A 26,510-nucleotide genomic window follows, 5' to 3' on the forward strand; every position below is an offset into this window, starting at 1 on the left:
ATACATATATATAAAAGTATGTAACAGATGACTTCCAGGACAGGAGAAGGTACCTTCTGCCAAAATACTTTTCATGGAGCAACGCATGAACTCTGGGGACAGGGGAGCACCGGGTAAGAAGACTTGCTGAAGCATAATTAGACCTGGCAAGGGCAGACAAGAGGCTGTAACGCGGGCCTCAGATTCCTCGCAAAGAATTCTAAATGAACTAATCACTTTCCAAGCCCTCAGAGGTAAAGATCACAAGTATGCATCAGTCTTAGGACAAGGCCATACAAACAGAATCCTAACAAAGCGTTGTTCGGTAAATACCATTTTGGTACTATTTTATATAAATACATACGCAACACTCCCCAATTACACAATCTGACTGTTCCAGCAAGTAGTGTGCAATGAGAACACTGGAGATGCCAACGGCATGGAGTGCTTCCCTGCTCTTGACCGTGTGTGCACATGCACGGTCATCCAGAGGAGTTCTGGGGTTGAAGTCATTGGGTCCATGTGAAGCAAAGAAAGCTATTATTGCAGTCCTGCTTCTTAGTATTTTGATTTTCTGGTCTAAGTAAGTCTTCTGGCACTTATGAAATGGTCTGGTCCTTACTATCAATTAATGGCTTTCCAAGGATGATGTAAAAGCTGTCGGAGTAGGAAGCGGCACTGCAATAACAGGAGTGACAGTAGCAAGAATCCACGGGGTGAGGGGGACAGAAAAGGAATGTGAAAGCTATTCACCGTCCCAACTTTCTACACCCCAGATGACTTTGCATTTCCACATTGCCAAATGTCACGCTCTGCCTTATATTTGAACCTAGGTGCCTATTTAAGTCACTGCTTCTGGCCGGAGCTCGTCTTCTGACCTGGGGGCAGGAAGGGACGGCCCTTCGGTCCTTATAGTCACTGAGACCTCACATTCAGACCTGGGGCTCTACCTCTAAATGAGGCTGCAGACCCATTCACAGGTACACCGAGAGGACTGAAAGCTGTCCACCATTCAACCAATACACAACTTTTACAACTCCGCTTTGACATTTCTTCATTTTTTAATGTATTGGGAACCTCAAAAATGGGAGTGGCCAGGCTCTCTCTCTACCCTGAGGAGGCTTCTGTGTGTGTGTGTGTGTGTGTGTGTGTGTGTGTGTGTGTGTGTGTGTATTTGTCCTCCGGTGCACATTTTCATAACTGGACTGGCTATAACATGCTCAATTAATTTAGGGAATACATTTTTATGACCAACATCACTATTGGTTGAATCTTGAGCTCCATAAGGAATGGGCCAACTGGGGAGATTAGCAGGAACTGGCTCATTACTGGAAGGGAACAAGGATGTACAGTCAACACATTTGCTTTGCATGTTTGTGCTTTGTTTATCATAAAACAGGCGATAATGATAAGAATGTGTAAGAAGCACAGTGTTAATGATAATAGCAGTGGAGAGTGCGAATGAAAGCCATGACTTTTGAGCAAAAGCTAGATGTAAATTAAACCCTGGATTTGTTCAGAGCTTACATTTTATAGCTACACATTTATGGCTATTAGAAAGACCTTTGGAGTTGAAATTCTTGCAAGAATAATTTTATCACTTCAAGTGTGAAACTCCCTAGTCCCTGATCCCAACTCTTCCCATTTAAAGCAATTGCTTTATAATATTTTTTGGCGATGTGAACACTTTATTATAGAACAATGTATTATATAAAACATGTAGGTTATATACCTGCAACATTAACACACAGTACATTGACCACTTTTGGCTCAGGGGGCATCTGCAGATAGGATGAAGATAAACATTTTAATTTCAATAGTTATACATTTATTTTAATGTGTACTTTCAATTTAGGGTAAATTTCCAAATTTTCCATTGATGGTAGTGATACACAGCTCCCTTTTAAATGTAAGCTAAAAAGTAAATCAATTTAAAGTGTTGAATAAATAAAAATGCAGTAGTCAATTTAGGATAAGGCAAAAATCATGAAGATGCTCTGAAAATGACCCAGTTTTGGAAACAATAGGCTACATAATAATAAGAAAGAAGATGTATGTTTTGGGTTGAGTTTCTCATAGTGATGATGGCTACACTGAGCCATTCTGGTGACCAGAGCCACACACATGTAAGGCTGCTGTCTGATGACCCTGGAGCGTGCTTTTCCACGTGACACTAATTGGCCCACACAGGAGTGAAACCATGACCCTTCTCTCATTAGCCACATGCTCAGACCAGCTGAGCTAGCTCACCCTGGGTCACTGGGGTCCCATGTAGGAAATTACCATTCCAGTGCCCTGTGGTCCTTTCGTAACCTCGACTAATGAATGTCCCGTGGTGCCTAATGTCATTCCTGGGGGAGCACACTGCTCTCCCAGCATTGCGGAAGTTGATGATATTCTGAAGTTTTAACCCAGGAAAAGCCAAGTGAGGAACAGTGGAGAACTCAGGCAGCCTGGGAAGAATCTTTCAAACACCTGTGTGCTAGAGAAAAGGATGACAACATGCTGCTGTGTCCATTTGTTTGCCAGGCCTGGTCTGGCATCACACAGCAAGCTTATCACAGCATGAATGGCATTAAATCCTTGCTCTCTGGACCAAGCATTTTCTATCACCCACCTTGTGAGGCAGGTATTGTTATCCCTATTTCAGAGACCAGGAAACTGAGGCTCAGAAGTAACTAGTGAAAGGGCCTAGGAGAGTGAGGTCCTCTCAGAATTGCCATATTCTGAAAATTAACACATTGTCTAGTTGAAAGGAAATTTTACAAGATGGACAGACGGCTTGCCAAACCTTTCTGCTTGTGCCTCCATATAGGTCTCAGAAGAAAGACTATGTGTCCTTTATTTTTCTGTAGCTTTAGCATATCCATAGTTTAGCCTGGAGAAGAGCTTAATAAAATGAATTTATAGTCAAGACCAAGAAAAAGCATTCTTCCCAAGTGTGGCAAAATAATCGAAAGAAAGGGATGGCAGACTTTCTAAATACATACTGAAGAGCTAGGAAGACCATGAGTCACTTCATCGTCTTTTTAACAAGACTATTGGTCTGATACCCCTTCTACAGCCAAACTAACTGGTGGGAGAAATATCTTCTGGCATTCACTTGGCAGCCTTCCTGGTGCCATAGCCGGCTTATTGCCTTGTGGATGCCCACCACCCTCATCCTGTCTGGAAGCCATGAAGCCTTGTGTGAGTGTCCACTTCTACTCAAAGAGCAGTGTGAATCAGAAGAGACTAGAGACACCTGAGCAAACCAACAAGCCATATTTTAACTCAGCCCTCTGGTATCTGATTAGTCTAAGGAGATGACTCAGCTTGCCCTCAAAATTTCCTGGTCAATGCCTGACAAACTTAATATTTTTAAGGAGTAATTGGCTAACAAACTTAAGAGACAGACAGATCTCTAAAGAATTTCAAATTTGCCATTTATTAGCAGAGAGACGCTGGCAAGTTACTTAACCTGTTTTTCAGTTCCCTCCTATATGTAATAGGAACAAAATCTTCCTCTCATGGCGGTTGTATCTGAACGAGGTAATACACGTTATATGCTTGGCATTCAGCTGAAATCCTCGAAAATGACAGTATTGCCTATTGCATCTTCTGTCCTCTTCCCCTTCATAGCATGATTGAGTGAAATGTGGTACAAGCTGCTAACGTACAGAAAGGCATGAGATAAAGCTCTTTATTGTGATCTTATTTTTACTGATTCAATTGAAGACCAATACCTATTTATTATTTCACATACTGTGTTCCTCTTCATCGTAGGCTGCTGGGAAATGATTTTTTGAGGTAGACAGGGGAAGGTCTTTGAAGGTCTTGACATGAAGTGCTAGGAGACTTATTTGCACTTTCCACCCACCCCTTCTGCCCCAGTGCCCAGCCTAAAACTATAGACTTTTCTGTGTATTAAAATTTTCCTTTGACTCAAGAGCATATTTGCTTGGTGCTTTGGAATGGAGACTCAGTTCTGGTTATGGAATCATATGAGCTGCAGCCTTTCTCACAAATGGGCTCTCAGGCATCAACATTGGGTGAAACTGAATTGTTTCCAAAATTGACAGTGGCTTAGAAACAGGAGCATCAAGATAGTTTTCCTTGGTGATCCCTGGCCAGCAAGTGGGAAGAGGCTGGGTAGAAATGACAGTATTCCAAGAAGAAAGGGGGAATCCCATGATGTCAGAATAGACTGTCTAAAACAGTGGACAATAGGCTATCTCTTTCTTAACCTCTCTTCCTCGAGCGCATTCAATGGCTGATTGCCATGAGTCGGGCTTCCTAAGCTTTAAATCAGGTATGTTTAATATTGGTAAGAAATGCTTATGTTGCTACTTGAGTTGATTATAGCTTGTTTCTCCTGATTATCTCAGTCCAGACTGGTGAGCATTTAACAATTAAATGTAACAGTGAATGGAGATCTGGAGATGCAGGTCCTTCTGGGATCTCTACTTAAGCAGTTCTCTTTAACCCACTGCCACCTAGTGGTAACTGAGAAGAGTAAAAACAACTTCACTTTTATCCAAGGAGAGAAAGTAGGTGGGCAAAATTTTTTTTCTTTCCTTGCCACTCCTATCCAGAAAGCATGGGGAAAGAGTGACAGGTATATGTCATTGCACTGGCTTCCATTCTCCTGCTAATATTTCACTGTCATTGTGTATTTTAAATGTCAAGCTAGCTAATTCTTCTGCCTTTATTTTGATTAATGAGGACATTCTCATTTAATCAGAAATCTTTGAAAGACGAAACAAACAAGCAAGAGCCAGAACTGAAGCCTTTGGGTCTTGTCTCCCTTTCTTCCACTTCTTTGGTGGTTTGAAATTTCCTGTATGTCAGCTGAGCCCAACTTAATAACATATTCTTTGAAAGTGGGGAATTGGGTCTTGGCAGTTAACTTGAGGTTTCCCTAAGAATCCATGTGATTTTCATTTGTCTCTCTTACCAAGGAGACTCAGTTCTGGAAGCATACAGAGGAAATCAAGTAATCAATGTGGCAAATCTTTGGGCAGTTCAACTTCCTATACATGCACAGAGGAAAGATGGTGGCAAATTCAAATATTTCTGGAAGCAGTGAGGATCCATTAGTCAGATGTGGCAAAACACTCAGAGGGGAGCAGTCAGTGGCGATCTCATGAAGACAGTGGATTAGTGCCAGTGGGCTATTAGGTGGAATAAATTCACAGGGCAATTACCATTGCCTGAGGCTTAGACGAGATAATTTACAATGTAGGCCAAGTTTCTTTTCTAAGCATGAACTTCAAATAAACTTGAAAGAACAAAGCTTCCTCAAAGAATAGGGATCTAGATGTGTGTGCTTTGGTAAAGAAAAGACAAAAGGTTACAACAGTGAGACTGCAGAAGGCTTGAGATGTTTTAACTTTCTAGGTCCGTGTCTTCACTTGGTAACAGACTCCCTTGCTGTCTCTCCCCACACCCCCAAATCAGCAGACAAAGCAGCCAGTACATTAATACAATCATATTTATTACAGTTTCCAGACTCCCATGTGACACATACCTAAAGCAGAACAACTGCAAACTGATATTACTAGCAGCAATCCTCCCTAAACAGGAAGGGGTTAGGTGAACGTAACAATTAGGAGTAATTTCAAGACAAGATTACAAGTCATGGTTTTTCTTTTAGCAGCTGGTATATGAGTAGAAAAACTATAAATTTATAGTCATCCAGGTTTAGCCTTGCCTAAAAAATATTAATAAGTCACGGTATGGGGGGGTATCCCCAGGGTAGCCCAGAAGGCTAATGTCTTTAGATGTCATTATGAAATAAGTAAATCACTTTTCAAGACATCGCTTACTATCGGCTTTATAGTCCGGATTACAGAAAAAGAACTGGACAGCTGCCCTAAAACCTGGCTCACACATAATTCACCCAGGTAATCATTGTTTAAATCATATCCCTTACATTTTTTAGACATTTTTTCCCCACAGCTCTAAAAATATAACATCAGACATAACATCAGACATTTGCTCCAAAAGACTAAAAATCAAAAGCAATTGCAATGTATTGGGAATAGCTTTTATAGCTTTCCTATAGGGATAGTTCCCATCTTTTCAGAGAGCGTTTTTAAAGAAACACTAACTCTGGTAGCTTATCAAACTACTTTTTATTATAAATAAATAAAAGGCCAACTGAAGGTCTCAGGTGTACTTATTTTTCCCCCTAGATCTCCAAACCATCCAAAGCCATTCCCTGACAGAGAGCTTTCATTTTTATCAGAGTGCAAGAGAACTTACAAATATTTGAAAAATACTCAAAAGACAGAGAGTAAAGAAGAACCAACCCTTCCTCAAAGCCCAGGAAACTGACAGGAACCCCAAAGGTTTATCTTATATCCATCAACCCAATTTACCAGAAAGTAATGACAAACCACCCACCTTTGCAACACAGGCCCAGATAAGATAGTCTTGCTTTACAATCACTAAGAAAAGCCTTTTGGGGATTATTGCCCAGAAAAATACAAGTTGGTGAACAGAAGTTAGTGAAAAAGAGTCGACTGTATACTATATCTGGCACAGAAAAAGAAAAATTACAAAAGCTGCAAAACCAACCATTATATATACCATTATACTCTTATATAAATCTTGACCTTCCTACAGCAAGTATTTCATTCATAAAAAATACATAAAGGATTGGAAAGCTCTGGGGCAGCACCAGTGACAGCTAGCTGTCTTTGAATAATTTTAATTTTTTCCTAAAAGCAAAATTTAGACAAAATTTAAAGAAGTATTTTATAGAATTTATTCTTTTTTACCCATGTCAGCTATTTCAGTAATAGTGCAAATAGCAAAACAAGTCTACTCTGCATCAAGTTAGGCTTCTACTTTTTCTCAAAGGATGGAAGCAGTACACCCACATTTCTGTAAAGCTTCTGAGGATTACAGGCAGCTCACAGCTCATGACCTGACAATCAGTAAAGGTACTCCTGGATGGTTTCATCATGAAAACAGACATAGCCCCTCTTGATTCACCAACAACTCATAGCAAGGATTCCCATGCACCTAGACTTTATTGCTAATCATTTCTAGGCTTTCTGATTTGACATGCACCATGCACAGACAGCAGGCTACTAACTGGACACTGCTAACTCTGGCAAACCACCTCACCAACGGCCCACCTGTCGTAAGATGATTTCTGAAGGGAAGTGTATAAATGCTTCCCAAATGCTAGAACATACAACCTGAAGTTCAAGTTCTCCTAGTGGAAGAGGGGTGGAATAACCTCTATGTGCAAAGAATGGCACATGAAATCATTCTGGGTGTGAAACTGTACCTTCCTTTTCTCAATCCCTTGTTCTTATCTAACAAAGCTGGCAACTCCTAAGAAGACCTCAACAACTGTATGGGTATGCCCTTTGAATTGTCTGGGAAACACATTCCCATGTTTAGAGATTACTTTGAAGGACTGAAGTTGGATGTTCAAAAGTAAGTACTATTCCTACCAAGTTTCCCAAACTCAAATCCCTGGAGAACACTAGAAACTAGTTTTGCTGCACTTCGGCTGCTTAGAAACCCCCTCAGGTGAGCTGGGGGTGGGGGGTCTCTAGGACTCTTACCATTCTAGCTGTTGCTTTCCTTTTCTCTCTCGTTCTCCTGAGGAAAACATCAGTTATTGCCATAGCAACTACAACGTCCTAGATGATCACATTTTTAGAGCAGCATATACATTGTTAGGACCTATTTTTTCTTCCTTATGGAAAATTTCTCCAATAATAAACAATTCTCTAAAAAATTATCATGCTTTGTACAAATTAGCACATTTGCCATCAGACAGTTTATTCCAAAATCGGTGTCCAAAACAAACAAATAAATAGACACATAAGACAGATCACATGCAGTTTTAAAATAATTTTCAAAGCCAGAATTGTTAAGTTGGGCAGATAAGTGGTAAATCAATCTTTATATGGACATATGAAAATTATATGCAAACATGAAAACCAGAATGTGTTTAAAATAAATTAGGTTAGATTTAATCAGCCACTATAATGAATGGAAATTGATAATATTTCTTTTGATTCCAAATTTCTACTTTACTGGGAAAATTTAGTATCCATTACAGTTTCTAGCTGAGGGACAAGATGGCAGACAGATGTGGACGGCCAAACAGGGAGGCTGGTAGAGGAAGAGGCAGGGGTACCTGGTGACTAATAACTGGAGAACTGAGATTTAGACACTCTATTTGGAAGAGATTAGATTGGCAGATTCAAAGATGACTGTTCAAATTTGTGACCCAGGATCTGTCTAAATGTTTAATGCAACTGCTGTGGCTCTAAAAAGTATATTTAAAATGCATTTTACAATAAACATAAATAAAACAATTTCCACAAATTCCCCTTTGGGGATGAATCATTTTTAGATGCTCATTCTCCCTTTAGTACTATCATATAACCCCCTGAAAAGTTCAGGGGAATTCTTTCTGATACTCAGAAAAGGGTGAAGGCTGAGATGCAAGGGGAGCAGCAAAGCAATGTTACTCTCCTCTTACTGAAGATATGCTTCTGAAACTTCCGCTGCCCCTTTGGAGGAAGGAATGGAATATGATAATAGTTCCTGAAGATAACACTGCTGTCTGACACAACAAGATCATAATTCTGACACCTACAGAGATCACTTTCTTATGTATGTAGCACCTGCCTTGCTCTTAAGACAGGGTTCTTACCAAACTGTGACACAAGAGTTAGTAAAAATTACTCATGGCACTTAAACATGTTTAGAGACGGTAAAATGTCTTCCTAAGAGTCTTTGTCTCACTGCTATGTGAGGTAGGTGTCTGATGAGGAAAAACTGATGCACAGAGGGGTTAAGTCTGTTCTCTTTTCATTCATTATACAATGAGCCAGGGACCCAGCTGGCAGAAGGACCAGGAGTCCTAGCTCCACAAACTTTATTCACCCTGCTCTCAGAAGGCTTATGTAAGTTAAACAACAAATATAGCACGGGAAATTTTTCTTTTCAAGCATTTTAACTAGTTAGCTACTTCACACTTTGAACATGAGTTACCTAAAATAAAACCAAATATAAACTAACAAAACAAAAAAAATCAATATTGCCTCGGAGTCTGTGTCAAGCTATAGCCTATTCTGCATTGGTGACTGAAAAATAATACATGATTCAAGTAGTATTAGAGAGTGGTATGGTATTCCTGTTATTGAAGCCAGGCTGTGAGTAAAGTGTCCCTTACAGACACCAACCACTATAGTTTGTGAGAATCTCTTTGGCCCGACACATGGAATAAAACTACCACCCCTATTTCATGGAAAATCATTTGGAAAGACATTCTACACAGGGCCAGCCCTGCCTGGGAAGGGGACTCTCAGCTGTGTGATGCATGTGTCTAACTGAGTTCATGCAGAACTCTTTGAAGCCAGACATGAAGGTCACAGTCTCCTGCCATAAAGCTCACAGGACAGGTCACAGAGGGGCAAGACATACGGTACATGCACTAGCACCATGCCACAGATGTTAGAAAGTCAAGAAGCCACCACACAAACATCTTATAGTCCCATCTGGCATGCCATTCACAGAAGCTACCTCTGGTAAAGGAAAGACTGCTGAGGTCCCATATTCCTTTTCATAATGAGAGGGATAAAAATGGCGTTCATTGAGGGCTGCTTTGAGCACAGCAACTATTCAAATTCCACCCTTACATAAGTTGGTAGCTTTCTTAGATCTTATAGATAACCAAAGATAACAGATTACATTTCTTGATCGAGAGAACAGTGTAGAGCAAAATTCAATGATCAGTTACAAGATGTGGGTACAGGGCTCCAGGGCAACTCATACTGCTACTCTCAGAACCAAACTCTTGAGTACTCAGGGCACTAGTTTTCAGAACAGAGACCATTCTTTTTGAGGTGCGCTTCCCGCCACCATGCTCTAGAGTCTGCGGAGTGAATTCAGTTCATACCATGACCCCTGATTTGAATGGAAGATCTTACATTTGGTTTGAGTGTCTGAGGTAGACCATAATACCAAACAAGATGTGTGTACCCAAGTGCAGTTTTTGCCTTGATAGTAATGCGAACGCTCACCCTCCCAAGGCCTCTCTCCCCTTGAAGGAGCTCGTCTCCCAGAGAGCCCAAGCCTGGCTCTCTCCTCAGCACGTGCAGTACCAGAGGGAATCATTCTAACTCAGGGTTTCACTGGGATACTAGGATACAGCATAGCAGCAATTCATGCATTTTACTCCTAAAAAACGAAAGCTCAAGTGAGGGTGAGCTAGTCACTGTGCAAGATGAACCAGCAGGACATTCTCACCTCGAATGAAAATCTGATTTATATGTCTAGTGAATACCTGCTGGTAATCCACTTTAGGCTTTCGCTTTTTCTTACGGGGCTGGCCCCTGGAAAGGGTGGTAGCCCTGGAAAAGGTACCTCCCCCACTAGACCCTTCTGTCCCCACAGTCCTCCCTGACAGCTCTGACCTGGACTCCTCCCTTGTAGATGCCTGTAGGGAAGAAGGGGCAGAGCGGGAATGTTTGCGTGAGCCCCGGTCAGTGTCTCCTCTTCCCCACACTGAAGCTACCTTCCAAGTGGATGTCTGGGAGTATCTGGACAAAGTAGAGTCTTCGACTGCAGACTTAGAATCTACTTCCTTCTTGGAGGAATCTTGAAGTTTCAGCCGATCAAACAGCTACAAGGAAAGCAATGACAAATGTTAGCCTTTAACATCATCCTTTCAATACACAGAAAAAAGGCCAGATTCCTTAATTATACTCTGTGGATTACTTGCTTTGCAATTTTTAAAAAGTTAGTAATGAATTTTCTATTTCTAGCCATAACTCAGACAAATTACTAAGTATGTCAAAAGAAAAGGCACCTACTTATTTCTATGGTAGAAAATGGAAAGATTTTTAAGCCTTATTTGTTACTCAAATAATATGCAGGTCAGAAGCAGGGGCTTATTTGAGGTTAGCTGGATGCATGAGAAGAGAGACTAATAAAGACCTTGGTCCAGGCATACCTGGCTAGGAAACCCTGGTCACTGGACTCAGCGATCTTAATTCCTAAGCCTGAAAACATGCTGGGTACTCAGGGAATCAGGAGAAACTGCCTACCCTTGTGAGAGTCAATGAAGAATCCCGCTCATACGCTTTGCCCAGAACAGGCTTTCGGTAGGTCTCATCCACATCAGTAAGTGCCTAGAGAAACAGCCCAAAAAGGGAAAAATGAGGCAGTTATATATATTATTTTTATAGCTTTCAGGAAAAAATTTAAAAGGCAGAATAACATCTAATTGTAGCAGAACTAAACAGGTGTCTCGGCTCTTGGGCAGAAAAAAATGGTAATCCCTGGCACCCTCTGAGTAGGATTTCCAAGTGACTACAACTATATGAGTCTCTTCTATGGTAAGGGGCTTTTATAACTGCATAGTAGAGGTTCTTAAATTTAAGTGTGCATAAATACCTAGGAAGCTTAATAAAACATAAATCCAAGGCTATTCTCCTAGAGATTCAGATTCAGTAGGTCTGGGATGAAGCCCAGGAACTGTTTTAACCAGAAACCCCAGGTGATTCTGATGCAGGAAGGCCTTAGATCCCACTTTGAGAAACACTACTGCTTCTTTTCCCTTTCCAGATTCTATGTTTTATGACAGGAATTAACAGAGATTGACCAGGGTTACACACTGAATTACTAGAGAATTCTCATCACTGAGACATCAACCTCACAGGACAGCTGTTAGGATGAGATCGTGTATAAGAAATTACTTTGAAAAGTGTAAATCATCATACAAATATAAGCTGGCAGTATTATTATTACCACCACTGTCATCAAATATGTTCTCTTAAATCTTTTTCCTTCAAATGTAAAATTATAATAAAATACTTTTTCTTACATTTTAGAGGTGAGAAAACTGAGCCTCTGAGAAGTTATCTTACCTAGTGTCACACAGCTACCAAGTGGTAAAGCTAGGATTCAAATCCAGGTTTTCTGATTCCATATCAGTTGAAACCATTATGGTCTCAGAAGTCAGAAAAACCTAGGTTAAAGTCCTGGTACTTCAACTTACTATCAGTTTGATCTGGACCAATCTCCCAAAATCACTAGCCTTAATTCCTTCATTTGTGAAACGGAACAGAAGAAGACTTACAATTCATTCATTGAGATAATATATATAGAGTCCTTAGCATAGTATCTAGCATATAATAAGTGCTTAGTAAATATCAACAACTATTATTATTATCCAGGGGAATGCATGGATGAAGATAAAACACAGGGAAAAGAAAAGTTGGATATGATGACCATACACAGAAGAAACACTAGAAAGCCCTGGTGGCTCCTATTTTAACTGCCTAAAATTATAGTTGTGCTATAATATTTTCCTTCTTTCCTACTAATGTCTACTAAACAGTAAGCCTCTGGAAGGCTGGGGGCGGGGGTGGTACATGCCTTCATAAAGAAACACTATGCAAAGTGTCTTCCTTTTTAACGTATCTGCTTCCCCTCTACCCTTATCTGTCTTTCAAAAGCAGTAGAGGGAAAGTTCTTTCTGAAACTACTTAGCACATGTCCAGCCAAAGTGGGAAGGCAATAAGTATTTTTAATAGGAAATCAATACAAAATTACTAAACAGATGAAATAAATAATTTTTCCTTAAGGCTGGGTTTCTCAACCTTAGCACTAATCACATCCTAGACTAGATAGCTTTTTTTGTTGTTGGGGGGCTATTTTGTGTATTGTAGGACATGCAGTAGCCTTGGCCTCTACCCACGAGATGCCAGCAGTTGTGATGATCAAAAAAATGTCCCCAGACATTGCCAAATGTCCCTGGGAGAGAAAGAAGGCAAAATCACCCTGGTTGAAATCTACTGCCTTAAGAAAAAAGAAGCAATAAAAAGAACTTGTTTTTTGTTGCCCAAGAGAGTACAAAGATTCTAGTTCTTCTGGGGTTATTCTGTACGTTTCGTTGAATAAGGTTAGTCAGATCCTTTAAACATAAAAAAACATTTAACCCCTCAGAGGTTCTCCAGCCCTCTGAGGAAGGCTTATTTACCATATTCCAGAACTTGTCAAATGCAACGAGGAAGCCTGTGCAGACTCCCCGAAGTCCTTTGAAAGTGCGGATGTGAACATTCACCTTCACCCCTTCCCGAATACAACGATGGAGTTCACCCAGAGGGCTGCCTTCGTGCACTGAAACAAGAGAAGAACAGTCAGCATAGCATGAACATCTACTCTCATTCGCACAATTAACAACCAAGACCACCCAACCATCTCCAGCAACTCAAGGCAACGAGATACAGTGGTAACCTCACCATGTGGGCAGTAAGGCATAACACGCTACTGGCTAGTGCAGGCAACACACTGACGTGAGACAAAATTCTACCAGAATGTGGATAAACCCTATGAATGGCTATCATCAAAATGTTTCACCACTTGTATATCCTATAGTCTATGATGCCATTGATTCTAGGATGCATCATCATTTAAAACCTTTTGGGTAAAAAGAAATACAATAAATGTACACATCAGCAGCTAGATTCTTCTCAGTTTGTTGCCTTGTTAAGGCAACCTTTTTTCAGTATAATTCTCATGAACACATATCCAGCTTGAGCCTTCCAAAGAACCAAAAACCTTGTCCATAAGTTTAAAGGAAACAAACACTATAACACTTGTCCTTAAACACATGTAATCCTCCAAGAGAATGGCCTTTAGGCTCCCCAGTCTGATCTACCCCATGCATGAGCTCTCTGGAGCCACTAGTGTTTCAACGTACATCACATTCACACTAGGAGTCAGAGACCTGGTTGTATTACAAGCCTTGCTGGGGTAAAAGCACCTGATGAGCATCTGGCTCCTATGAGATGACTGATAAGCATCATGTAAAAAAGCATTATGACGATTCATAAGAAGAATGCTGGGACTATAATTTTAGCTTTTACTATGATGGATTCTTTTTTTCAGAGCTTAGGAATGGATGAATTTCATTTTTATTACTTCACGTTAACTTAGCCTTCACAATATTCTAGCTATACTATATACGACATCTCAAAAGAAAACCACACACATAGACATTCTCTGCCTCTCTCCATCCATCCATCCCTCCCTCCCTCCCTCCCTCCCTCCCTCGCTTCCCCACCCTCACCCATGGATACAAAGTCTCAGTCTTTCCCTTCCAAGTTTGCCAGGCAAAATTCTTTGATTTTAAACAAACAAACAAACAAAAAAATCACTCTGTTTTGTTTCTAGTAGCATAAGAGAGAACAACAGCCTGATCTCCATTATCTACTCTACCTCTAGCAATATTCTACAATTCTTTGAACACTTGATGTATAAGGGTGTGTGTGTGCGTGAATATGGATATGTGTTATAGACTATATTAAATCAAGCATCATAAACAACTTTGGGGTCATTATAGCTAGTTGTATGACTTTGGTGAGTAATTTTTTTCCTACAAGTCCAAGTTTCTTCATTTATAAAATGAGATCAGATGACTAGTTAAAGTCTAGATTCAGAAATAAATCTCTATAATTCAATTTCTTAGAAATTGATCACAATGCTTGGATTACTCCCTTCGCCTACACATATTCACTGCCCCCACTCACCTCCATACACATATGTGTTTCTACAAAGAGTGGAAATTCCATTCTTTTACTAACTTGGAAGAAAATAGGGGTACCACTTCTCCCTCCAAACTCCCAAGTCAAAGAGAAAGGGAAAGCATGTATCTTAACAACAGTCTCTTATTCTAATTAAATAAATGGCAAACAGGTCTTTCAGCTCTCACATCTGTATCTTTCTCTTGAGTTTTTTTCTTCCAAAGATTTAATAAAGTATAATTCCAGGAAGCATTTCTCTTGTGTGATCAAACCTACAGCACTAGCACCACCTATCAGAGCAAACTGCCAAGGCAAAATGAGCTCCACATTCTGAATCTCATTCCAGCAGCCTCTGCAACAAACTCCAAATGGATATGAGCCAGGCTTGTAAAAACTTAACATGACCAAAAAAAAGAAAAACAAAAAGGCTTATTTTTGAAGAAAGCTATTATGCTTGGGCCACACTCTTCTAAATCCAAGTCATTTTTAACTCCACTCTTATTTCTCCCTGCTCATGGCCATCCCATCACTAAATCCAGACAATAGATTCTCAATAACTAAGAACTTTCTCTTTGCACAACCAACTGTACAGTCGTCCAGAGCCTTACCAGACGATTGGTTTATTACAACAGTCTCCTAGCTCCCGTCACTCACACCAACAATATCATTGTCATCACTGTCACGCAATTATTACCTAATACTGAGCCCTCAGTATGGGCCACGCCCTGTGGTTAAGTTTAACTTTATGTACATTATTTTATTCTGTAGATGAGGAAATCGAGGCTCAAAAAGTTTTAAATAATTTGCTCAAAATTACTTACCTAGTTAGTAAACAGCTGAGCCAATAGTTCATACAGGCCGGTTACATGCATCCTGACCTGGGGCTTTTCATTATGATGGCCTAACAGTGACATTTAACATTCACCGAGAATTTCCCTACGTGCTACATAAGATTACTGTTGTAAATAATTTAAATGTGTTAACTAATTTAAACCTCAGAACTACAGGTAGATTCTATTATTGTCCTGATTTCACAGATGAGAAACTGAGGCCCTAAAGAGTTTAAGCAACTTGCCTAAAGTAAAACAGCTAGAAAGTAGAAGAGCCAGTATTCAAACATAGACAGTCAAAGCCGTGTGCTCTAAATATATTTTACTATGAGAAACTTAGCTTCTAGTAACATTTGCCCTAAAAGTGCTTTTGCTTAAGAATATACACCATGGTTCCCACTCTCTACCAACACCAAGTCAAACAGAAACTCTTTAGTTTGGCTCTTCAATGCATTCTAGCAACAAATCCCTCTCTGGACCCAAATTCCATTCTCACTGCTCTGGACACAAATCCTCTGCCTCACATATGTACCTTCCACACACCAAAATCAAGCAAGGAGACATTAGAATGTACTCTCCCTTCCCCTCTCCTGAGACTAGCATAATGGTTAAGCATATAGGCCCCAGAATTGGACAAACCCAGGATTCTCAGCTGCAAACTAACTAGTTATGTGACCCTGGGCAATAACAGGTAATAACTGAGCCTCAGTTTCCTCATCTATAGTCATATCTATGGGTAAAATGAGATATAATACATCTAAAAGGGTTAGCTACAATACAGCACATGTGTGCTTAATAACAGTAGCTATAATTAGCAACAATAAAATTATTACTCCACTTACAAAGGGATATGAGGAAACTTTTTGGGGTGATGCAATTATTCTGTATCTTGACTGCGGTGGTGATTTCAAGACTATACATTTGTCACAACTCACTTTAAAAGGGTGTATTTTGCTATATATGTAACTTACACCTCAAGAGCCTGATTTTTAAATAATTACCTTTATCCTCAACCATGCTCTTAATTTCAAGATCTAAAATTTATTCTTATAGGAACTCTTTCTTGAATAAATCTAATCCTCATCCATGCTTGTTTCTTTTCTTTTTCTTTTTCTTTTTCTTTTTTTTTTTTGCTTTCTAAAGATCATCAACTCTTTGTGATGTCTACCCATTTGTTTCCAGTGGCATGATTACAATTTTCAGTGCCTAGGGCACATTCTCTGAGACCTTGATTCCAGGCATATATTTTATTGTGAGATGTCAACAAAGCTGGTTGTCACACTCTGTCATAACAATATAGCAAAGTGCTCTCACAAGTAAAGCTAAAACCACCCACTACATAGAAATATTTCTTTTCCTTGACAATCTCAATAGCAAAGCAATAACTAGCAAAATGGAAATGAATGTTACAATCTGAGACTTGGGAGTGCATTTCAAAGATCTGATATGGCGAAAAGTACAGGCAAAATAAGGTCCCCCAACTGCTCTTATTTTAGGAACACGGTACTCCATCTTTGTGTTACTGCTGAGCAAACAAGCTGGGTAAACCTAAGCTTGGGAAGTAAATCATCCAACAAAGGCACCCCTAACAGCACACGGCTTTTCATAATGTTCCTCTCTTAAATAACACATTTCTAGGAATGAAACAAAATATACCCTTGCTTAGCACAACCCTCCATTCCAAACTGAGTGATTTAATAATGTCACAATTTAGCTATTAGGATACAGATGCTCTGAATGGCTAAATAGGTCATTGTGTTCACAGGGCAGATGTCAGAACTGCTTGCCAGATGACAAAAGATATAACCTTAGGCTGTTATTATTCCATTTATACAAGACCTAACTCACACATTAGCAACCTCTGCTGTTTACAGTTTTACTCTAAGGATCTATTAGGAGGCTCCAAGAAATTCCCTTGTGCCATTCACACATTCCGAACTTAAAATAACCTGCGCATATGGTAATATATATGCCATCCAGCCTGGTAGAGTGGCTGTAAAACAGTGTCTGTGTTTTAGAAGCATTTTGTGCCTGCTGCATTCTAGCACTTGTGATCTTGTAATGTGAACATATGTGTATCAAGAGCCTGCAGCCTTTCTCCTGCTTATAGCATCGGAGAATGAGCTGTCACTTAACGTGTAGAGGTTCTATGTCCCCTGTGCTATCTCAACGGATCTCCCCACACTCCATCCCACCTCAAATCCCACTATGCAAACACACATTCCCCTAATACTGGCTGTGCACTACCTCCTCTGTCTGTGGTCCCCAAACCTCTTATCACCTCTGCAAACCCTACCTATGATGTCCCATTTGCAGGCCCCATCCACCTCTCCAAACTCCCCACCACTCCAGCAGATGCTCTCTGAAGGTTCCTCATCACCCCTCCCTTGTAGCCACTTCCAGGGACTCCATCACCTTGGCAGACCTTCCTCCCCAGAGCTCCTTATTACCTCTACAGACTTTTCCACTCTGCCCCACGGCTCGTGCAGAACCTTCATTACTCAAGACGACCGCCCCCATTCCCCACATTACTCAAACAGAACCTCCCCGCTGTCGCTAATTATCTGCAAACCTTCACCTAAACCCTCCCAATACGCGCAGACCGTAATACACCAAGCCCCTAGCACCCGGCAAATGGCCCCTCGGCCGCCACCTTCCGGACAGCAGGCGGGCACGTCGTCCCCCGTCCGCGCCCGCCGCACTCACAGGGCATTCGCGTGAGCACATTGCGCGGCGCCTTCCTGCTCCGGCCCGGACCTCGCCGGCTCTCCCTGGCGGCCCCGTCCCCTTCCTCTTTGACTACCATGAGGCGGCGGAGGCGCTGGATGCGCTCGGGGTCCGGGGCGGGGGCGTCCGGACGGCGGCGGGTCCTGCCCGAGGGCCCAGCAGCGGCCGGGGCTCCCGAGTCCGGGGCCGCGCCCCGCGCCCGCCCGCGCCCGCCACCCCGGCACCCGGTCCTGAGGAAGCTCTCGTACGCGGCCACGTTGTTGAAGCAGGGCGCGTTGGGATAGGGGATGGGAGGCAGGCGGGGCGCATACAGGGCCAGCAGCGGGTCGAAGCTGTCAGAGTTGACATCCAGCCGCGGGCTGGGCGGGCGCGCGGGGCTCCCGGCGCCAGGAGACCTCGCCCCCCGCTCCCGCTCCTCCATGTTTGAAAGGCCCGCAAGCCGAGGCCGATGGGAAGAAGGAGCGGGGCCGCCAGAGGGCGGTACTGCGCAGCCGCGGCTCAGGCACGCGCTGCGCCGGCGCGGCCGCAGGGGGGCAGCACCTGTCCGCGCTCAGCTCCGCCGGGGGCGTGGCGCGTGGCGAGCTCCGCCAGGTCCCCCACCGCCTCAGCTCACGGGTGACAGGTTAATCTACTTTAATGCAGTATTTCCCCATCTATATCATTACCACTTAGGGTGTTAATACTCCAGATACCCCAGGGTGGAACCCGGGACCAGTATTTTAACAAACTCCCCAGGCGGTCTGCTCTGTAACTACCGTCAACATCTACCTTAAGCCGGCTGGAAGAGGGCAAAGAATGTCCCAATTTGCTTTCATTTTGAGTGCCACTGGGGGTTAGCCTACCCTGGCTCAAATTATTTAGCACCTCTGGGTCTTTACATTCTCATCTGAAATGATAGAAATAGTACCTACACCTCATAGAATTGTCCTAAGAATGAAGAGTGCAAATCTAATACATAAATGCTCTATGACTATTAGCTAGTATTTCTGAACCCCAAATCCTTATGGGGGAACATGGAATTGGCATTTTAAACAAGCATTCCAATTTTTGCATCCGGAAATTTGTGAACCACTGCTGCGATGAAAGGTATGTATATCTTGGTTTATGCAGACACACACACGTTAGATTCATATACAGCATTTGTATGAAAAAAATAAATGAAAAATTAGGCCAAGGAAGTTGAAATCTTTATTTTTTTCTCAAAAGTTTTATCAATTACCAAACAGAAGCCACATCTCCTACTCCTGTAGAAAACAGGAAGGGAAAACATGGCATCGACAGATGGGATATCAATTGGAGAGGGATAAAACCAACCAACGCCCTTTCAAAAATAAATTTTCTTGGCTGTAAATTCCGCAATGCAAGACCAGGCACTGTTTTTTTAATCATTCTTAATAGAGCCAAATAATCTTTTCCTTCTAAAATATGAAATGAGGACAAAAAGCAACGTTGAGTTCTCTTACCACCTGTCTCCATTACTGCCCCCTTTCAGAAGCCAACACTTTGGCAATACGAAATTAATACTGCCACTCTGCTACTCCTCACCCATCTCCACTGGCCCGGCAGTTAAGTGGAGCTATCAGGACTTTGACATCTGCCACGTGTGACTCCCAAGAGGAGGGTTGACCCCTCTGCTCTCCAATTCAAATGTCATTGTTCGTATTACACAGAGGGTACCTGAGAATCTTTTTCAGGAAATCCAACAGGTGACAAAGTGACTTTTAACACTATCTAGAACAGGGGACCCCTACCCTCAGGGCACAGAGCAGGAGGTGAGCGACAGGTGAGTGAGCAAAGCTTTATCTGTATTTGCAGCCACTCCCCAGTACTAGCATCACTGCCTCAGCTCCACCTCAGATCATCAAGCATTAGATTCTCATAGGAGCACTGGTCCCTCGTGCCAAAAATGTTGAGGACTGCTGATCTAGAGGACACAGAATGACTGTTTCTCCCTTCGTGTTCTCACATATTTTATCTCATATACACATAATTCTTCTTATAAAGAGGTAAGTGGCTTACAAACAATGCCACTGGCAAGATGATAACCATGCTAACTCCATAAAATCAATCTATAGAATGTTTACACAAGGACATCCAAACTACTCATTTGTTCAGCCAAAGTAGCCAACTTGGAGAATGACACAAAGCTCAGTTTTTTTCTGGAATTCCTGAATTCAGGGACATCATGCAGGCATCAACCCATATTTATCTTCAGGTCTGCCAAAGATGAATGCCAGTACATGGGTGGGAAAGGTGAGATTTTCAAGGTCACTGGATTCTCTAGTTAAGAATAAGTAGGTAAGAATAAAGTTTGGGCACGACTACCACAGGTGAAAAGAACTCAGCAGGTTTTTATAACACTTATCTCACAATCTAAAAATGATTCATTCTGTAAGGCATGAAATAGTTCTTGCTTTATAAAAATAGTACCACGATTTAAAAAAAAAAAAAATGCACTTCTACCAAAGGTACCATGTTCCAACACTGCAAAAAAAAAAAGTGTTCCATTTAAAGTAGAACAAGATACCCCAGCTCAATCTATCCCTTCCTTCCCCGTTCCCCTCCCCACCAGAGTCACGTCACTCCTGGGACACTGTTCTGGGTGGTAGGCATGCTAGGGCCACCTCTGGCCAGAAGAATTGGGAGACCCTGCTTAAGCACACCAGGACTAAAACACAGAGTGTCAGCTGTCTTCATCTAGGATCTCTGGATGGTCCTTCCAGAAAGCATCTCCAATGATATCGCAGTGCAAGGGCACTGGCTTAGTCCTGGTTCGGGTCACTGCCATCTTTTTTCCTTCCATTTCTGCTGGCAGCTTAACTTCTTTGGTCGTGACTTCATCCACCTACAGAAAAGTTAGAATATTGACACTGTTAATTTGAGAATGGGTTTGGGAAGAGAAAGAGGAGATGTGAGGGACGTTTGCTATTTACTTTATATACTTCTAACATATGTATATATAAGGAGGTATACACACATTTGTGTATCAACATACATGAATTTCTTTACAGTTAAAAAATATTTTTTAAAAAAGTGTTGCTATATTCTAAAAGGACATTTAGGAATGTATTTCATGTTCCTACTTAGCAATAACTATAGAATTCATGGTATATTTGCTCTCCCACCTGCATTAAGAAGTATCCAAGTCTGTGCCAAAGAACAAATGTGTTTTAAAAATACTAAAAAAAGGGCTGAAGTTGCTAGTGGAATGACTAGTTAGTTCTCAAGGTTCCCCTTAATACTTGAAAGCATTCATTTCAGAAAAAAACTGCTTTAAATGGAAGGAAATAAATTTAGAGAAATCATTATCCCCAGGAACTGGTAGAATTAAGAATTTAGGTAAATGTACAGTCTTATTACAGAATATTAAGGTAAGTATGAATGTCTGGGAATCTTATCAACAATCTGCAAGTGTCAGAACCCTCATATTACACTTATCACAGGATGGGCCATTTAATGGTATTATCCGGCATGGGAAAAAGTATTTTTTAAATGTTCTATGAATGTAAAAATCATGATATCTACACTGTAACTCTTTAACAGAGTTTTATTTGATTTGGGGAGAGCTTATGACGCAGAAAAATAAATGTACTAGTTCCAAAATTCTGTGATTCTATTTCCAGGGGAGATTCCAAAATCACAAAGTTCACTGACAAACATACAATGAGCACTGACTGACCAACACAAGCATCAGAATAGTAATCTAACCTATAGCATCTCGTTTTGGAAAGGATCTAATTCATGTTAGCAACTGCAGTCATATCAGCATACAGGTAGCAGGCAAGACAAAGACAAACTTGGGATGCGCACAGGCTCTCCTCTTTCCTGACCTCCATTTTTACAGAGACACAACAGCATTACCTTCTGCCATATCAAAACAGTCCCCTTCCTATACATCAGCGGCTCATTATTATAGTTGATGTTGAATTCAGAAAATAATATCTCATTCTTGTCTGCTGCAAGAGTTCCCTGAGGAAATAAAAACAGATGTAAAAAGCTTCTTATGTCTTGTCTCTCCCCTAACCCTACCATTACATCCTCTATCTAAACTTCCACAAACAAATCAAGACATGGAAGTGTTTTATCAAACATCTTTGATAATAATGAATTTGCATTTTGAGAGCAGTTCAAATTTTACTTAGAAGTGTAAATTCGAAAAATTCTCTTCTGTAGCAAACAATGGATTCACAAGTCATTACTGTGATATGGTGACAAAAAATAATAGTGAGAATACCCATTCTGTACTAGACACTTTATATTTTCTTATTTGACCCCCATAACCATTTCCATTTTTGAGATGAGAACTCTGAAGCTTAGAAAGTTTATATAAATTGCCCAAGGGTAAAAGCTGCTCTTATTCTTCTAAAAAGAACCAAAATCTAAACTTGGCTCTTCCAAACTGGATAGACCTATTAGTATTCCTATTATTGCTGACCTATTATTATTCCTATTATTGCTATATATAAACCTTCACCATTATTGTTAATAAAAGCAATCATTTACTGAGTAATTATAAAGTACGACACATTGCAGGAGGAGCTGTTAGAACACATCGCCTCATTTCAGAGTTAGTCATCCTACAAGTAGCACTGTCATCTAATAAAAAAAGCCATTGTTTATTAAGTACTTACAATGTGCTTTGTATTATTCTACGTGTTTTACATGCATCATGCCATTTAATTCTTACTATAAACCTATGAGGTAGGAACTATTACTTTCCACATTTTACCTATAAAGAACTAAGGCAGAGAGGATAAATTAAACAGAAGCATGATCTGAGTATGATTATTTGACTCCCAGAGCCTAGACTCTTAACCATATGTGGGGGTCATAAATCCGAGAAACTACAGGCGTCCAGCAAGGAATGGCAATGAGGGAAGAGGCCAGGTGGGACTGACCCCCACTCAAAAAAAAAAAAAAAAGAGCACATGCCCTGTCCAAAGATGGCAGCCAATCCTCAGCTCCAGCCAAGCATCAACACCACATGGGAACACAGAGCCAGTCATTGATTTCATTTTTCAGCTAAGGACACTGAGGCTCAGGGAGAAGTAGCAACTCATATAGAGTAACAGAGCAGACGAGTAAGCAGCGAGCCACTACTAGTATGATTTTTATATCTTTTCAAAACAAAGCTGTAAAGAGAGCTTAAAAAGAATGCACAATGTCATGAGAGAGCCTACTGAAAACTGTTCCCAGCTAAGTCATAACACAGCAAGATCGTTATACCTGTAATCTGCCCTGGGCTTGCACTGGTGTCAGTCCAGACTGTTGTACGAGTGCCCAGAAAACTGTATTATAAAGATTGTTGATGTGACCTGTGAGAACAAAGTAGCACTGCTTATACACACGCAAACTTTCTTCAGTATTCATACTTCAAAGAATACTAGAATCCCAACTTTTTTCCTCTTTAAAGAGAACTCAGAGACATTTAGTGACCTGCAGGCAAGCAGAAACAAGTTTATTTCCTAACAGTTTTATTCTGTCATTTCAGTTATGCTTTACACAAATCTGTTAACTTGTGCATTAAGCTTAGGAATACTTTCAAAGTTATATCATTTACATTATTCCTACCTTTTTCCAGTTTTTCTGGCAAAATCAAGATATATCAAATGAGAAAAAGTCTCACAAACATTTCATCATAGTCATGTTAAGGCAGGAGCCACAACTCAAATACTGAAGCCAGCACGAACATAAATGAATAAAGCAGAGTAGGTGACCCCCAGAAAAGAAGAAATGGGAGGCAATGTGACACACTGGCTCCTGAGTGTGTGCATGTGTATGTGTGTGTGCAAAGGCAGCAGTTACTGCACAGGTTCTAACAGTAAGTAGAAATACAGACGTAGTACTGCCAGATCTTCCGGTTAAAAAAAAAAAAAAAGGCTGGAAATTGGGAGTATTTACATGAAATCTTTTTCAATTATTTTCAACGAATTAAAAAAAAAAAATACTGCATTCCAAACAAAAATATGAGAGAGCCAAGCTTATATCAGATTACCACCTCTAAAGAATGGAATTGGTGGTTTCATTACATGTATTTAATTCCTTTCACTTACAATCTGCTTGCCGCCAGCTGAGGTAGTCCTTTAAGGTCTGGTTGTTAGGGTATACTACGACTCTTCCATCAAAGCCTGGGGGATACAGAAGGGGCTGGTCTTCGAAGAAATCTCGCCAATAAAACACATAGCTGGAGGCGAATTGGGAGGCCACATGAGTCATGAACTTACTTGAAGTATAAGGCACATTGGGTGGAGCAAGAAAAGAGAAAATAAATGGTATTAATTCAATACTGCGATAGAGTCTGTGGGTGCAACAGAGAGATTACACACTGTCCAATAAGCCAAGAGATAAAATGTGTTGGGTCAAGAACTACTTTAATATTTCAGTTATATATTTGAAATGTAGCCTGCCTCTTGTTCTATCTCTGTAATTTACTAATATCACATTTTTCTCTGTAGACTGTAATGTGAATTTATGATTCAAGAGATTTTTTAAGTCCTAGAAGGAGGGGAACCATTGTTTTCATTAATTATTTTTTTTAGTGTAAATGTCATTTATTTAAAACAATTAAAATTTTCTTAAGAGAAATGAACAAACAAGAATCTAATACATGTAGCACATAAACACATACTTAATATCATCCCATAAATGTTTCTCTTTTAAAACACTAGCATTTACAGTTTTTCAGAAGAAACAATAGTTGAAGAACATTGTTTTAAAAACATACCAATGTATTATATTTGTTTCCTGTGAGTTTCAAAATACTCAAATATGAGATTTGTCTATTTAGTACTGAAATACTGAAATCCTCTTTAATTAAAGGTTTAAGCAATACTGTAATGCCTGTATCGACTATCACTGGCTAAAGCCAACCTATGAGTCACTAATATTATATTCCATGGTCTATTTTTCTAGTCTTAATGTTCAATGCCAAATCAGTCTAGAAGCTAAGGTGATAGGGAATGGAGGAGAAAGAATCAGATATGGAGGGACACAAAATGCTCAGATATCAGGTGAAAGTACAACAGTCCAAACAGGAGTATACATACATTTTGTAAATACTGCAGACACCATCTGTGGTCTGCGAGTCTGTGTTTTAAGATAAGCAGAAACCAGATGCTGGTTGGAAATATTCTGAAAGAGCTAGGCCATGGAATTACCTGGCTCTTCTTTTAAACCAGTTGCTTTTCCGCTTGAACACAAAGCTGTACTCATCACTCTGTCCATACGCAATCACAATATCCTCTAGTTCTTCCATTACAGTCTGGGCACATTTGGTCATTAGGTAGAGAGCACGGCTATCGTTTGGTTTTGCAAAGTTGTGCTTCTCCGAAAACCTTCATAAGAGAAAGGGAGGAGGGAAAAGGGTATGAATGAAGGAGAACTTGTCAGTAACACCACAGATCAAAGTGGTTGTTCAAAGAGGAAGATACTGTAATAGTACTGAGTCCAAACACTCCACTAGCGACAACTTAATCCATTTTCTTAAGAATGCAGGTTATCTTTACTCTGATCAACTGAGAAAAGGGAACAAAACTGCTAAGCCTCAATTCCCTTTTCTGTGAAATGGGGATAGAGAATATTTATTTTATAGAATTGATCTGAAGGTTAGGGGACAATAACATGTAATTATGTCTGGCTCCTTAGAAGTGCTTAATAAATATTAGTTACAATAATTATTACAGTAGCACTTCTAAAAAATTAAATTCCCATGTTACACTTCTGCCTTTTGACTTTTTTTCCTTCCTGAATCCAGTCCACGAGGCTTGTTACTGACAGTGAAACAAAAACATACTGTAAAGTGTTGCCCACGGCAAGGCCTAAACAGGGCTGTGAACAGTCAGCACTCAAAAGATACCTAACAAAATAGCTGGGCAATATGCTGAAGAGATGAAGTATTGTGCCTGAGAGTGACGTATTCCATCAAGTCCTCACTAACAGGTATCTCCTCGCAGATAACCAGGCCAGCTTATCACCAGGGGAGCTCCTTGGCCCATCCAACTACCCCGACCAACTACCTTTCAAGCACGTCTTAATCAGCACAGTAGAATGATGCTCAACGTCGCGCGCTCATTGGCTGCCGCGTTACCCTGGTGACCACCCAGGCCGGCGACGCGAGGATCTAGATTCCCGGAAAGCGCTGGCGCCCCGCGCGGCCCGCCCAAAGCCTCACTCACCGATGGAAATTCCTGCCGTCCAACCGCACCACCACCCAGCAGTGAGCCAGGCAGGTGTCGTCAGCCTCGAAGTCCCGCACGTACTCGAACTTGCTCTTTGCCATGGTCGCCCCTAATTTCAAGCACTGTTTCAGAGTGACGGAAGTTGAGGCCAAGCAATCGCGAATCTTCAGGTTGCAAGTGGGCCACATTTCCGCCCCCCGCCCCGCGAAAGGGAAGGGGCCTGGAAGCCCCGCCCCGGAAGTTCTTAC

The 26,510-nt window shown here is 41.0% G+C and overlaps 2 protein-coding genes across 4 annotated transcripts; both read right to left on the reverse strand.

The window, feature by feature from the left end:
* Window positions 1-5,434: 5,434 nt before the first annotated feature.
* LSM11 (LSM11, U7 small nuclear RNA associated) lies at window positions 5,435-18,556 on the reverse strand. Its single transcript, XM_011356731.2, has 4 exons — window positions 18,065-18,556; window positions 12,983-13,122; window positions 11,046-11,129; window positions 5,435-10,621 (listed from the first exon to the last, which is right to left on the reverse strand). The coding sequence occupies exons 1-4, from the start codon at window positions 18,504-18,506 to the stop codon at window positions 10,211-10,213; spliced, it is 1,077 nt and encodes a 358-aa protein (XP_011355033.1). The 5' UTR covers window positions 18,507-18,556; the 3' UTR covers window positions 5,435-10,210.
* A 698-nt stretch (window positions 18,557-19,254) lies between these two features.
* On the reverse strand, window positions 19,255-26,497 carry THG1L (tRNA-histidine guanylyltransferase 1 like). 3 transcript variants are annotated; one of them, XM_011356736.2, is made up of 6 exons: window positions 26,260-26,495; window positions 25,243-25,419; window positions 24,139-24,308; window positions 23,312-23,400; window positions 21,947-22,054; window positions 19,256-20,930 (listed from the first exon to the last, which is right to left on the reverse strand). In XM_011356736.2, the coding sequence occupies exons 1-6, from the start codon at window positions 26,448-26,450 to the stop codon at window positions 20,769-20,771; spliced, it is 897 nt and encodes a 298-aa protein (XP_011355038.1). In that variant the 5' UTR covers window positions 26,451-26,495; the 3' UTR covers window positions 19,256-20,768. The 3 variants fall into 3 exon arrangements, with proteins under 3 accessions (XP_023384391.1, XP_023384392.1, XP_011355038.1); XM_023528623.1 differs by lacking the exon at window positions 21,947-22,054 and having other exon boundaries at window positions 19,255-20,930; window positions 26,260-26,497; XM_023528624.1 differs by lacking the exon at window positions 26,260-26,495 and having other exon boundaries at window positions 19,255-20,930; window positions 24,139-24,213; window positions 25,243-25,309.
* Window positions 26,498-26,510: the final 13 nt, after the last annotated feature.

The sequence above is a fragment of the Pteropus vampyrus genome, unplaced genomic scaffold (assembly GCF_000151845.1).
Source record: "Pteropus vampyrus isolate Shadow unplaced genomic scaffold, Pvam_2.0 Scaffold30, whole genome shotgun sequence".
Lineage (NCBI taxonomy): Eukaryota > Metazoa > Chordata > Mammalia > Chiroptera > Pteropodidae > Pteropus > Pteropus vampyrus.

Bases quoted from the DNA above. Each gene is read 5' to 3' on its own strand.
- LSM11 (XM_011356731.2), bottom strand. From the start codon at position 18,506: ATGGAGGAGCGGGAGCGGGGGGCGAGGTCTCCTGGCGCCGGGAGCCCC. The intron at 13,123-18,064 runs GTGAGTGCGGCG...CTCTTGTTTCAG, and splicing joins TGTGCTCACGCGAATGCCCT to TGCACGAAGGCAGCCCTCTG. The intron at 11,130-12,982 runs GTAAATAAGCCT...CTGTTTCTCTAG, and splicing joins TTGACAAGTTCTGGAATATG to GCACTTACTGATGTGGATGA.
- THG1L (XM_011356736.2), bottom strand. From the start codon at position 26,450: ATGTGGCCCACTTGCAACCTGAAGATTCGCGATTGCTTGGCCTCAACT. The intron at 24,309-25,242 runs GTAATTCCATGG...TTATACTTCAAG, and splicing joins TGGTTTAAAAGAAGAGCCAG to TAAGTTCATGACTCATGTGG. The intron at 20,931-21,946 runs GTAATGCTGTTG...ACTTTTCTGTAG, and splicing joins CTGTTTTGATATGGCAGAAG to GTGGATGAAGTCACGACCAA.